Below are 13,938 nucleotides of genomic sequence, written 5' to 3' on the forward strand. Positions count from 1 at the left end.
TCGGCACACCTATATTATTGTAATTGTGCACTACATATTTATTTACTGCCAATATCAATCAATCAACTTCAAACAAGCAAACTAAAAACAAAACTGTTTTTTTTATATTATCCACCCTCGCTCCATAGAGGGACTGTGTGCTATCTAATGTTTAATGATGTTGTATACATATCAATGAATGGCCAAATACGTCATTTCCGTTATACCTGCATAATCTAATTCCTACATAATGATACATCTAGATGACTTTTTCTTCTTTTCATCATACAGTACGCTGTGAGATTGTTCAATTGTCTGCGCCAATTCCTTTTGTACCTCGTTGAAGGCTTCGATATAGCTCTTCCTGTCCGGCATGGAGTTGAAATCCGGTTCATGTACAATTTTGTTTCGTATTGTTGCAATGTAGTGTAATTTTCTCGCGAGATATGGCGATATTTCCTCCTGTACGCTGTTTGTGAGCTGGTGGAGTCCCGTTCCCTGGCCCGCTAGGTACTTCTCAATAATATACTCCAGTTCCTTACATGTTCGAACTACGACTTCAAAGTCATTCTTGGACTTCGTCAGTCCCTTAGTTACAAACTCTGACTCTTTCTTTCCCATGATTGGTCAGCTGTATTCCGTTGTTTGAACGATGGGACGATGGACATTTATCCACGTTTAGTTTGGTTCCTATTTCGTTTCAAGAATATTCGTATTTCCCAAACATGCCGTTTACACGTGTACGAGTAGAGCACGTCACAATTTACTTATGGGGTGAACAACAGTTCACGTTATACTGTCGTCGATTTTGAATATAATAGACTAAGCTGTAGTGTTCTAGAGATACGTACGTCTATCTTTGATGAAGGTACTACGCAAAGATTGAATAAAACAACGTGAAGTCCAAATAGATGCGAGCCGTCGACGTATTTTGCATTTTCACCGATGAATGACGACGTTCTCGTGAAGCCTTAGATGATTGTACGTATATGCGCATAGTGCATAGAGTGGTATGTAGTGGCCACTGTAAGCGGGTTTGGTTAATCGGTAACAAAAAAAGAATGCGTTGGTGGTAAACATCATACTAGTATCGCCCTGACCGAATTTTAAAAAGATACCAGATATATGGATATATAGGAAAATTGGAAAAGTAGGACATTTCAGTTAATGGAATGATACCTGTTCCTCACTGGGAGTCGGAAAATTTTATATGTAAATTTGTAATCTTTAACCTCCTCCAGTAGGTTGTTATTAGTTAATAAATAAAATAAATAATCGAAATAGGTGTATATACAATGTAATATAATACTGTCAGAGTATGGAAATTTGCGACTCAGTGCAATCATTTGCCCGATCGTTTGATATTGATTTGTTTTATTTTGTAAGATTAGCTCAACATATGAGAAATTCGTCGCTGAGTGTTCAAGTTAAAGTGTTTTCTGATTGAACGACATTGATGTACTAACTATAATTATGTACTATGTATAATGTCACAAAACCTTAGCTGGGTTGGTCAATCAGAATTTTAACAGCTATTTAAATTTGTTTATCTATAAAACGCTTATAACATCCACACTTTTTAGTCGCGCACTGTAGTAAATGTAGACCTCAATTTAGAAGTGTATGAACATTTAGGAAATTTTCGTCTGTCTGTGCTTTAAAGCGGGAGTGTCGTCACCTACGCATGCGTCAGATGGCCATAGCGTGTCATTGTTTACAAACAAACGTTTACCCATGATCCTTTGCGTTTTAGCGTGTGTTGTTATCGTCGCTTGGGACTCAATTCCCGCGAGTGCGCAGATGACGACCCTCCCGCTTTAATAGTCGGAAATTCTTTGCATATATCGAGATATCGTGGCAAAGTAAAGTTACTATTCTTTGTCATGTACCGGGAATTAAAGGCCACATTTCGGAGCCTCGCGTCTTGGACATTTACCGGGCCTCGGTCTAAAAATAGTCGTTAATTCCAAATAACGTACGAGTAGGGGTACAATAACTATCAATAGCATGTAGCTGTGTTATACATATAGTTTTTTTAGCTAGACATCGGAAACTTTAAAATATGCGAACTCTTGAAAAAATACTTTACTTGTATGCTTAGAGGGACACGACTGATTTATTAAACCATGCATTATGCCAGTTGTATGTTTGTTTGTTGTTTACTGTTTTGTGTTCTTGTACTTGTATGCCCTTTGCAGACGGTGAATTTGGATTGGATACATTTCTTACTGAATCTTTTTTTCTCGCCTTTTTTATTTATAATTTCGGTATCGGTCCAAAAAACGTGTTTGTCTCGTCGTTGAAATCGCTTTTATATTGAACTTTTTTCCATCCAAACATATTATATAACCGATCTGAGCACAGATCTTGTATTGCTTTCACTTCGTCAAACGAGAAATAGTTCCGCCACTTAGAGACGGAGTCAGCATGAGGCGCATATCCCTCCGCTGGGGAGCTACCATTGATTCCCACGAACTGGAGCATCTTGGGTACAACTTTATACGGATACATGGCCATATCTTCATAGCGTACTAGCATGGCGTTGTTTTGTAGCCAAGTAGAACCTTCTGTTATAGCTTTATAGTTCGTTTCCAACCACTGACAATGTTCCACTACATAATCCACCAGTCTGGGGTGTAAAGGACGAACTCCGTCTGCTGATTTGTTGACATGGGTGTCAATCGCGTGCAGGAATCTCTTGTGTCTGGAGGCCGCCATCCCTCGTGGATCACGTGCCAAGAACAACACTTTGACGTCATCATTTTGTAACATTTGCGTGAACTGCATTAAATCGGTCATTCGAACAACTTTTGCAATCACGTGATCCCTTGACTTGCATATGCCTGTTAGGGTCTCCTCAGTGATTGGCATCGGTAGCTTGGTGAGAAAAGCACGCCTTTTGTAAACAGATGACTTTACGTTGAATCCCTGTATGAAATACGGATGATTGGTCAGGTTGCAATGATAAATACCGTGCAACAAATCGCGAAGGTTGACCTGTATTCGTTCGAGGTTTGCATGTCCGTCATCTTGGACGTTGCCATTAAATACGAACTTTAATAGCATATGTCCCGGCTCGTATGCGTAAAAAAAATCTGGACGACCGCTGAAAAATCTAGAAATGGCTTTTGATCCTGTTGTCATCCTAGCAAGCACTAGTAAACGCACGTGACTAGTTCCGGTTAATCTCACTGGGGAATTTGCTGTTTGCCCTTCATTCAGTGTGACGTCATCTTCGTTCTCCTGTTGCGTCACCGACACAACTGTTGTTGTCACAGCCAGGTTTTCCTGCGTATATTGTGGATCGGTGTTTGAATCCATTTCTGTTTCCGGAATGTCGGTTTTGACAGCGACACGACTCTTCCTAGACGACTGCTCTTCCATTGCATAGTAACTTGAGGGTAACCTTCGAGTTTGCTGACCCTCTCTAAACACAATGTTATATGCAACAGTTACTATGGAAACTAACAGTACACCAAACAACATTTTTCGCATCATGGTGTGTATCATTATATAGTCCTCTGTGAATAAATAAACATAAATATATTAAATAATTGCGTCGCCATATTAAATATACTGTTTTGATTGTAATTTTGAATCGTACTTCCCTTCCAAACAACCTAGATCAATAAAGCGATGTTATCTTATTTTCGACACGAAGTGATGGTCGTATTTACACTACGACTACGACTATATCAATATACATACCCAGTTTGAACGCAACCCAACCATAGGTGCTGGACCAGTATATCAATTAAACACTGCCTCGCTAACACGTCGAAGAAGCACAGCTGTACAACACTCATGGGTCATCAACCATATTATACGGTGCGTGTTGTATATTATAGACAACCATTCAATCCTGGGAAGGTTGGATAAGTGGTGAGCAACATTTTTGTGAAGGTGTTATTGTTATTGGGCATGTTAGCAAAGAGATCTCTGACGTAAACTATGAACAACATATTATCGAAGAAGAGAAGGGTTGACCTTTTGAAATCAAGAGAGAATTTGTTCACGTAGATGTATACAGAACGTGTTGTTTTCACTTTTCACTCGATATGTATATTTTAATATAAATATAAATATTAAATAGTGACTGACACTTCTACCCACCCCATTTAATATCTGTTTCGTATATAAATGTTGCTCACTATTTCCCACAATTCTTTATATGATTGTGTAAGCTCTATTTTACTGTTTACCTACGTAACCCTTAATGCGGAGTAGACGTGCAGTACATATGTTGTTTTTAGTAATTTATGTAGTGGTTTAGTGTGTGACGTTGCTGTGTGCAACATCTGGTTGGTGATCACCCTTTACTGTATCATATACAGATTAAAAAAAGATCACAGATAAGTACATGAAATCGTGGTTATATTCAACTAATAGATAAGCACAAATTGTGCACAAACCAGTGATGTTCGTTTTAATATTTTATTTTGATCTCATCATATCAAACTTGTAAAGTAAGTTGTTTATGTATTGTTGACTCTATCAGTGCACTCTATCGTCACTGAAATTAATAAAACATTTTTATATGCCACTAAATTTTTTGATGTTATATACTACAGATAATTACAATATTTGGTATATGTTCTTAAAGCTGTATAGAATTGGAATACCACTGAAATCTCTATTATGTCTTCATGTAATTCGAAGTAATTAGCATATGAAATAATACTAAATATAAATTATGGATTTCACAAGATATCTGGGAAGGAAGATCTTGCCAACGATTGCTGATATTGTCTATTGGGAATGAGGTTCCAACATATAAGTGCGTCAAGTAATGGAATCGGACAAACACGTGACTAATTTGCATAGTTTTGCATCAAGTTTGTGCTAGAATATTAAAGGGCGGCAGTCGTCACGCCGCGTCCTGTTCGATGTGGGACTCATAACGACGTATACAACGCGTGTATTTGTCACACGCAACGTAATATTACCGTAATTGGTATAGTACAGGTGTGATGGTTCAAATACCAAAATGGCAATAGTAACAAAAAGACTTGGCGGCGATGACAAAATACGAACACGGAGCCAACAGATGAGGTTTCAACTGGTACTGGTATTATTATACTCTGCAAACATCAAGTACAATAACGCGGTAAAACTCCACTACTCCAATAACTAGATACTTAAACTCCAATACAATTCAACAAGATCTCCGATCCGATCTCAGTGCTGAACAACTCCCCTATATATACCCACACTGTCTATAAATAGACCATTACATCAGCATACATAATGAGTCTGGAACTTACTACAAATTTCTAGAGTGTTCAATTACCTTCTATTGCTTTCTACAGTGTCCTATTACCTATTCAACCAACTTCTAAAAATTCCACCCAGACACAGTACGGTTCTAGAACATTCTCAGTCACACGGAAGTGGTAAACAAGTCGTATGCGACAGTATTGTTTATTTACACGAAATTTGAACATGCGCTGCGCGACGACCACCGCGATTTAACGTAACTTTTTATTCGAATATGAAAAAAAAACATAATTCAACAATATAAATGGAGTGATAAAATGCACGGTCTGCAGTACATATACTATATATAATAAATGAGAATTAGCAGATTTACATAAATTAGCATATTTTTACTGTTCGACAGATATCGATTTTTCAATATAGTTATTGCACAATTGTTAAAGACTTTACAAATATGTAACATTTGATGAGATTCTCGTGGGGTCAGTGTAATAATTAAACTCCCTAGAAACCGTTCAATGAAATATACATACATATTGGATGCAACGTATGGAAATAAAAGAGCAGGCACTGTATTTGGAACACGTCGTCAGAGGGTCCTAACTTCATTATTATTTAGAATACCACATATATTGCTCTGTCGGTGGAACAAGAGTAACAAAAAAATGTGATATAAATGAAATAAAACCTTGTGCCATTTGGCGTGAAATAAAAATACTCATTCCCTGTTTCTAATGTGTACGTTAGTGTATCGCTTTCTACATGCCATGAGTTCTGTTATCACATCTATTATCAATGGGTCATAAAAAACGTAGATCAATGTCACAACACCAACTTCTTTAAACAGTTTATCCACAAGAAACGAAAGTCACGTGGCTGAAATTGATGATGCCACAAAAAAAAAACAAAAAAAAAACAAAAAAACGACGACGTGAGTGTAATATATTGCTCAGCCCATGAAATAGTGCCCAAGCAGTGCTGTGGAAACCCACATCATTACAACAAATCGTTGGCTAAATAATAACAGTATTCCAGTGGAGATGCAAAGACCAATCACGTCAATCAGAGTCAAGTTTTTGATTGTTTGTTCTTCCACAATTTCATACAAAACTGTGAAACGGGTACGTATGTAATAAAACGGTGTTAAATGTCATAAAAATATAGATGATATGTATGAAGCAAATAAATAGAGGGCGCCATATAATCTGTGTGTTCACACGTTGACCGATCATGTTGCGGAAAGAAGTGCACAAATTTATTTTGTAGACGTTAAACTGTTGACATAATTATATGAGAACTCGCACTCGCTGATTCTGTTATTGGCACACCATTCACATAATACTGATACTCCGATAAGGAGGCAAATAAAAAACTACTATTTATGTAATTATGTTGAGAAAGTAGTACCAAACTGCCGAAAGCACATGGGACCTTTTCCACACGTACATTGAATGAGTGGAATGTATCAGCGAATACGGTACACACGGACATTGAATGAGTGGAATGTATCAGCGAATACGGTAGAAGTGTATGTCATCAGATCAACAAACACACGTACACTGAATGAGTGGAATATATCAGTGAATATGGTAGAAGTGTATGCCATCCGATCAACAAATACACGTACATTGAATGAGTGGAATATATCTGATTCAGTGAATACGGTAGAAGTGTATGTCATCAGATCAACAAACACACGTACATTGAATGAGTGGAATATATCAGCGAATACGGTAGAAGTGTATGCCATCCGATCAACAAATACACGTACATTGAATGAGTGGAATATATCTGATTCAGTGAATACGGTAGAAGTGTATGTCATCAGATCAACAAACACACGTACATTGAATGAGTGGAATATATCAGTGAATATGGTAGAAGTGTATGCCAACAGATCAACAAATACACGTACATTGAATGAGTGGAATATATCTGATTCAGTGAATACGGTAGAAGTGTATGTCATCAGATCAACGAACACACGTACATTGAATGAGTGGAATATATCAGTGAATATGGTAGAAGTGTATGTCATCAGATCAACAAATACACGTACATTGAATGAGTGGAATATATCAGTGAATACGGTAGAAGTGTATGCCATCAGATCAACAAATACACGTACACTGAATGAGTGGAATATATCAGCGAATATGGTACAAGTGTATGCCATCAGATCAACAAATACACGTACATTGAATGAGTGGAATATATCAGTGAATATGGTAGAAGTGTATGTCATCAGATCAACAAACACACGTACATTGAATGAGTGGAATATATCTGATTCAGTGAATACGGTAGAAGTGTATGTCATCAGATCAACAAACACACGTACATTGAATGAGTGGAATATATCTGATTCAGTGAATACGGTAGAAGTGTATGCCATCAGATCAACAAATACACGTACATTGAATGAGTGGAATGTATCAGTGAATATGGTAGAAGTGTATGTCATCAGATCAACAAATACACGTACATTGAATGAGTGGAATATATCTGATTCAGTGAATACGGTAGAAGTGTATGTCATCAGATCAACAAACACACGTAAATTGAATGAGTGGAATGTATCAACGAATACGATAGAAGAGTACGTCATCAGATCAACGAACACACGTATATTGAATGAGTGGAATATATCAGCGAATACGGTACACAAGGACATTGAATGAGTAGAATATATCTGATTCAGTGAATACGGTAGAAGTGTATGTCATCAGATCAACGAACACACGTACATTGAATGAGTGGAATATATCAGTGAATACGGTAGAAGTGTATGTCATCAGATCAACAAATACACGTACATTGAATGAGTGGAATATATCAGTGAATACGGTAGAAGTGTATGTCATCAGATCAACAAATACACGTACATTGAATGAGTGGAATATATCAGTGAATATGGTAGAAGTGTATGTCATCAGATCAACAAATACACGTACATTGAATGAGTGGAATGTATCAGTGAATACGGTAGAAATGTATGTCATCAGATCAACAAATACACGTACATTGAATGAGTGGAATATATCTGATTCAGTGAATACGGTAGAAGTGTATGTCATCAGATCAACAAATACACGTACATTGAATGAGTGGAATATATCAGTGAATACGGTAGAAGTGTATGCCATCAGATCAACAAACACACGTACACTGAATGAGTGGAATATATCTGATTCAGTGAATACTTTAGAAGTGTATGTCATCAGATCAACAAATACACGGACTTTGAATGAGTGGAATATATCAGTGAATATGGTAGAAGTGTATGTCATCAGATCAACAAACACACGTACATTGAATGAGTGGAATATATCAGTGAATACGGTAGAAGTGTATGTCATCAGATCAACAAACACACGTACATTGAATGAGTGGAATATATCAGTGAATATGGTAGAAGTGTATGTCATCAGATCAACAAATACACGTACATTGAATGAGTGGAATATATCTGATTCAGTGAATACGGTAGAAGTGTATGTCAACAAACACACGTACATTGAATGAGTGGAATATATCAGTGAATACGGTAGAAGTGTATGTCATCAGATCAACGAACTATGTAAATTGATTTGTTATATTACACACACATGAAAAAAACATGGCTTTCAGAATGGTTGTTCAGACATGGCATACACAAAGATGCATCTATATACAATCCAATTTCCACGATGTACCGGTATATGTAAACACAAATCCACCATATTATCCACAATAAACCATTTTCCGTTCTCTGTGAGATCCCGCATTATGCTTGAATTCGAATGTAAAAACATGACAAACAAAGGTAAAAGCGTCGTAGTGGCGACAAACATTGCGTGGGATTCGACAAACGCGAAAGTAATTTGGGGGATATTTCCATGCTTAATAATGTGCTGTACACATTTGATGATGGTCAACTTCGATGTAGTAAGAATACTAAAATGTAATATTCCCCTGTTGAAGACCGGCCTTTCAATGTGAACTACGAAATAAAGAAATTTGAGTTCAAAATCTAATCGTTCTATTTTTGCGGCAGACGTTTGGCGTGCGGTTTTTTTTTGTGCAACTCGCGAGATCTCTCAGTTGAACAGAAAATCACCTGTTATGGAATGTCATGTATATCAGAAGTACTATCTGAAAACATTTAAAAATGTTTGATGACAAAGATGCAAATTGAAATATTCCAGGATATATTTATGTTTAGTGCAACTGTTTTATTGCACATGCCATGACAATTATTATAGTTGATAGCATATCTAACACTTGGCTTTCATGAATATTATTCACTCCAGTGCATGTAAGAGAGAGTGTTAGCTAAGATTAATGAGAGTGGTCACTGTATAACTCAATGAATACATACATTTGAAGAGTACAGTACTCTATCAATTGTAATGACAACTTAGAGGAGATTTATTGACATGTGATAGGTATTTTTAATGTTTGAAAACCTTTCACTTAGGTAACCGGGATTCGATTGATCCCCACGCTGGACTCACAAAAACACACTCAAGCTCCGTTTATGTCCATATGATTCTCCGCTTCTCCCCAGCTTTCACCCGAGACAGCTTTAAATCACTCTTTATTACTAGTCACTCATTAGCCAATTACAATCAGTATAAGAGACTCCAAGGCCTTGCCTTCAAACAAACAACCAATCACATGAAAGTTTTACACATCATAATCAATTGATTAATCGTCAAGCTATTAAGAAAACTACTATCATATTGTCAACGTCAATTTATATTTATGGGTTTAATAGTCTTGCAATAACATTCCACAAAGATACCGCATGAGTTTAGAATCGCAAACACCATTGGTTTGGGGTTACGACCATCGTACTGTGTAATCTTAAAGTGCCTGTGAAATGGCTGCTATTTTCACGCCTAAAATTATCCATTGATACATAAATATTATTATCTTTTATGTTTCTAAGCATGAATTATTTTATTTGAGTGAAAAAATGTGTCTTAAACTCAATCTACGGCAACTTTATTGTTGTGTATTTTAAAACGAGGCTCCTCATTAGCTTCTTATTTGCATACAGAAATTCCCCTTGCGACGTCAGAAGGGGAAGTCGCATGGCAGCTTGCATTGCTGATACGTGTAAATAAGGCAAATTTCTTGAGAAGTTTTCTCGTCTTTGACTAAATTTTCACTTATGTACTTGTCCGCCGAGGAGGAGTGGACCATAGTGAATACATAGTATCAATTTTTGTTGCATGGGGTTGAGTTAGATGCTAAATATGTCCGTTCTGGTGTAGCTGGTCACCGTGGTCGTCACAGTTACCGGCGCACGTTTGTACGCTGTCGCTGGACAAAATAGAATTTGACGTCGGAATTATCTCGTTATTTAGCAGGTTACTAGGCACGTCACTACACTGTTGTATTTCATCGATCGTCTGAGTAAAACTTTCAAAATTAAAATAAAAGAGAACATATTTTGACATTCTAAACATTAGACTATAGTGATCACTATAAAACAAGTCATTGTGAATGACACGTCCCCGTTCCGTTCATATTTGAGTGACAAATACATTCAAAGCAGATCATGACCGAAATCTCAGACCACTTTCAGTGGTCCGAATCTGATCCGAAATGCACCTGCATATATAAAACACATTGTACTAAATCTGAACAAAATCCATCCATGATTTACGTGATTTTGATGCATTTTCGGCCTTAAAATGGCCATCATTCAGCTATTGTTAAGCGGATCATGAAACAAATGCACATATCTATTTGTGACATGATGTACCATGTGTGTGTGAAGTTTGAAATTGATCAATCCAGACATGTCTCGGATACGGATCCAGAACTGAATTCTTTAAAACAAAATGGCCACCAGTCGGCCATTTCAAACTAGATCCGAAAAAAAAATGACGTGCATCAAGGTTCTATTATGTTTAATGTATGTACCAAATTTGAACAAAATCCATCCATGCATAACTGAGATCCGGGTCCGGAATGGTGAAAATGTGCGATTTCAATGCATTTTCGGCTTTTGAGCGGCCGCCATTTGGCTATCGTTAATGAGATCATGAAACAAATGCACATACATATTTGTGACATGATGTACCTTGTGTGTGTGAATTTTGAACTTGACCAATCCAGGCATGTCTCAGATACGGATCCAGAACTGAATTCTTTAAAACAAAATGGCCGCCAGTCGGCCATTTCAAACTCGATCCAAAAAAATGACGTGCATCAAGGTCCTATTATGTTTAATGTATGTACCAAATTTAAACAAAATCCGTCCATGCATAACTGAGATCCGGGTCCGGAATGGTAAAAATGTGCGATTTTGATGCATTTTCGGCTTTAAAATGGCCGCTATTCGGCTATCGTTAATTGGATCATGAAAAAAAAATCATGTGCATATGTCCTATATATAATGTGTGATGTATGTGTCAGGGGTAAATTCTCATCTCTCGGGGTTCTCCACACTTGTCAGGGGGGAAACTCGTCTCGTCTCTCTATCTCGTCCCCTTGAGGTACGGGATCGGGAAAGTCACTTTAACTTTACAGTCAAATAAGCCACACACAACGAAATACGTTTCAGCTCTCGTCTTAGTCGATCTTTTGGAGCACCCGATAAGACACAGCGCCCTGGGGACAAGTCCCCAAGACTCTCACAAGGCTGAACCAAGACTCGCCCAAGACTGGACTGCCTCAAGGCTCGCCCCTCGACTGGACTCTCGACTGCGTCTCTCTCTACTGCGTCTATCGTGCTGTGCTCCCACAGTCACTTGGGGGCTGAAAATCAATAAATACTAATTTTCAAAAAAAATCATCCGTTATACGTATATAAATAAACAAGTTGTGAAACACGGCACCTAGTAAATCGACACCCTGTCGGTTTCAAATGTCGATTTCTTACCTTAAAATGCGAAACAAAATTTTTAGAGGGGATCAGGTGTTACGTTAATAACCATTGTTCATAATCGCTAACTTGGTTTTATTCAAAACTGCACAAATCCCGCGTTTTCTGATGATATCCGACGATTTCATGAACGAAAATGACCAGCAGCCAGAATCAAGGGGGATTCGCACAGAGTTCTGGGTAAATCAAATGCGCATACTCATTTTCAGCCAATCATTTTCGTTCATGAAATCGTCGGATGTCATCAGAAAACGCGGGATTTGTGCAGTTTTGAATAAAACCAAGTTAGCGATTATGAACAATGGTTATTAACGTAACACCTGATCCCCTCTAAAATTTTTGTTTCGCATTTTAAGGTAAGAAATCGACATTTGAAACCGACAGGGTGTCGATTTACTAAGTGCCGTGTTTCACAACTTGTTTATTTATATACGTATAGCGGATGATTTTTTTTAAAAATTAGTATTTATTGATTTTCAGCCCCCAAGTGACTGTGTGTGCTCCCCAAGACCAACTCAAACTCTCTTTATTCATTTTCACAACTCTAACCAATTACAAAACAGTAAAAGACTCTAGGGCGTAACCTTCAATCATAAAGCCAATCACACTAAGTACTGAATACGTCATATCTTTTGATTAATCGTTCACTACATTAATAACTATGGATACCAACTGTCAGAATCACGACGGATATCTGGTAATTAGTTCCAAATCACTGAGCCAAGTTCCGTCCAAAACTTCAAATAGACCTAAACGATGACAGACATAACACAGCAATTCAGCTAATAATCAACTAATTAAGTCGGTCAACAGATAGCAAAAACAAATTCATGACATATGAGTGAAGTTTGAACTTAATCGGTCCATGCATGTTCGAGATACAGGTGATCACGGACGCATGCACGGACGCACACAGGGCAAAACATAAGTCCCCGTTTTTGGACTACGTCCGAACGGGAACTAATAATTAAAAAAACGACAAATCACAGTTACTAAATAGATGACAGCCGCGTGGAAATAAATTGAAATTTTGTTGAAATATGCGAACGCGTCGGGTCACGACGAGGGCAAGTGCGTTAAAAGCGGCGTTTAATTGGATAACAAAAATAATCGAGATCGATCGACACACATACAGATAAATTCAGAGTGGATTCGAGTTAGCGTGATCCATGGCGTGATTGTCATAATTATAACATCATATTAAAACTTTATGTGGTGGAAACACATTGACCAAGCCCGGATTCTTATTTCATAAATTATTACGCAGATCACTGTCCCTCTATCACTATGATAGAGGGACTGTGCGCAGATCAAGCTGCAAGCATGGAGGTAAAAAAAGAACAGAGGTGTGAATTCGACATTCAACACCAATCATCAAACAATTTAGAAACTTTTAGCCTTCGAAAATGAAAACAATTAGCAGTGTGTAAGGGCTGTGTAATTTCCTGTTTGTCGACGCTCCGTTTTCGTGTCACTGTCAAAATTATTGCTACCTTTTACTTAACAGGGACAAAATGGTCTCTATAAAACGATAATCAGGATGGCAAAAAAGTCAACTCATTTGAAACACTTGCCGGACGTCTCTCTCTCTTCTGAAATCCGCCTCGGTGATCATGGTCCGGAATCTATTTCTTTCAAAAGTGTTGCGCCAGGTATATGTTGTCGGCGTTTCTCTTTAAACCTAGTTGTTTTTTTCATGGACGAGAACAGTTTTTCCACAAAAAAAGGAATCTGAGGTTAAGTGGCTTTCTTCCACTGATGTCGCACCTTCGGATTTATTAGAAACGTGTGAATACTTACACTGTGACTATACGTTTCACTGCAGCTGCCCACAACACAACATCTAAAAACTCTCTGTCAAA

The 13,938-nt window shown here is 37.6% G+C and overlaps 1 protein-coding gene across 1 annotated transcript; it reads right to left on the reverse strand.

The window, feature by feature from the left end:
* Positions 1-2,063: 2,063 nt before the first annotated feature.
* Positions 2,064-3,825, reverse strand: LOC144360015 (carbohydrate sulfotransferase 3-like). Its single transcript, XM_078012927.2, has 2 exons — positions 3,688-3,825; positions 2,064-3,500 (listed from the first exon to the last, which is right to left on the reverse strand). The coding sequence occupies exon 2, from the start codon at positions 3,487-3,489 to the stop codon at positions 2,236-2,238; it is 1,254 nt and encodes a 417-aa protein (XP_077869053.1). The 5' UTR covers positions 3,490-3,500; positions 3,688-3,825; the 3' UTR covers positions 2,064-2,235.
* Between the last annotated feature and the right edge of the window lie 10,113 nt (positions 3,826-13,938).

The sequence above is a fragment of the Saccoglossus kowalevskii genome, chromosome 16, assembly GCF_978046115.1.
Source record: "Saccoglossus kowalevskii chromosome 16, keSacKowa6.1, whole genome shotgun sequence".
NCBI classification, from domain to species: Eukaryota; Metazoa; Hemichordata; class Enteropneusta; family Harrimaniidae; genus Saccoglossus; species Saccoglossus kowalevskii.

Bases quoted from the DNA above. Each gene is read 5' to 3' on its own strand.
- LOC144360015 (XM_078012927.2), bottom strand. From the start codon at position 3,489: ATGATACACACCATGATGCGAAAAATGTTGTTTGGTGTACTGTTAGTT.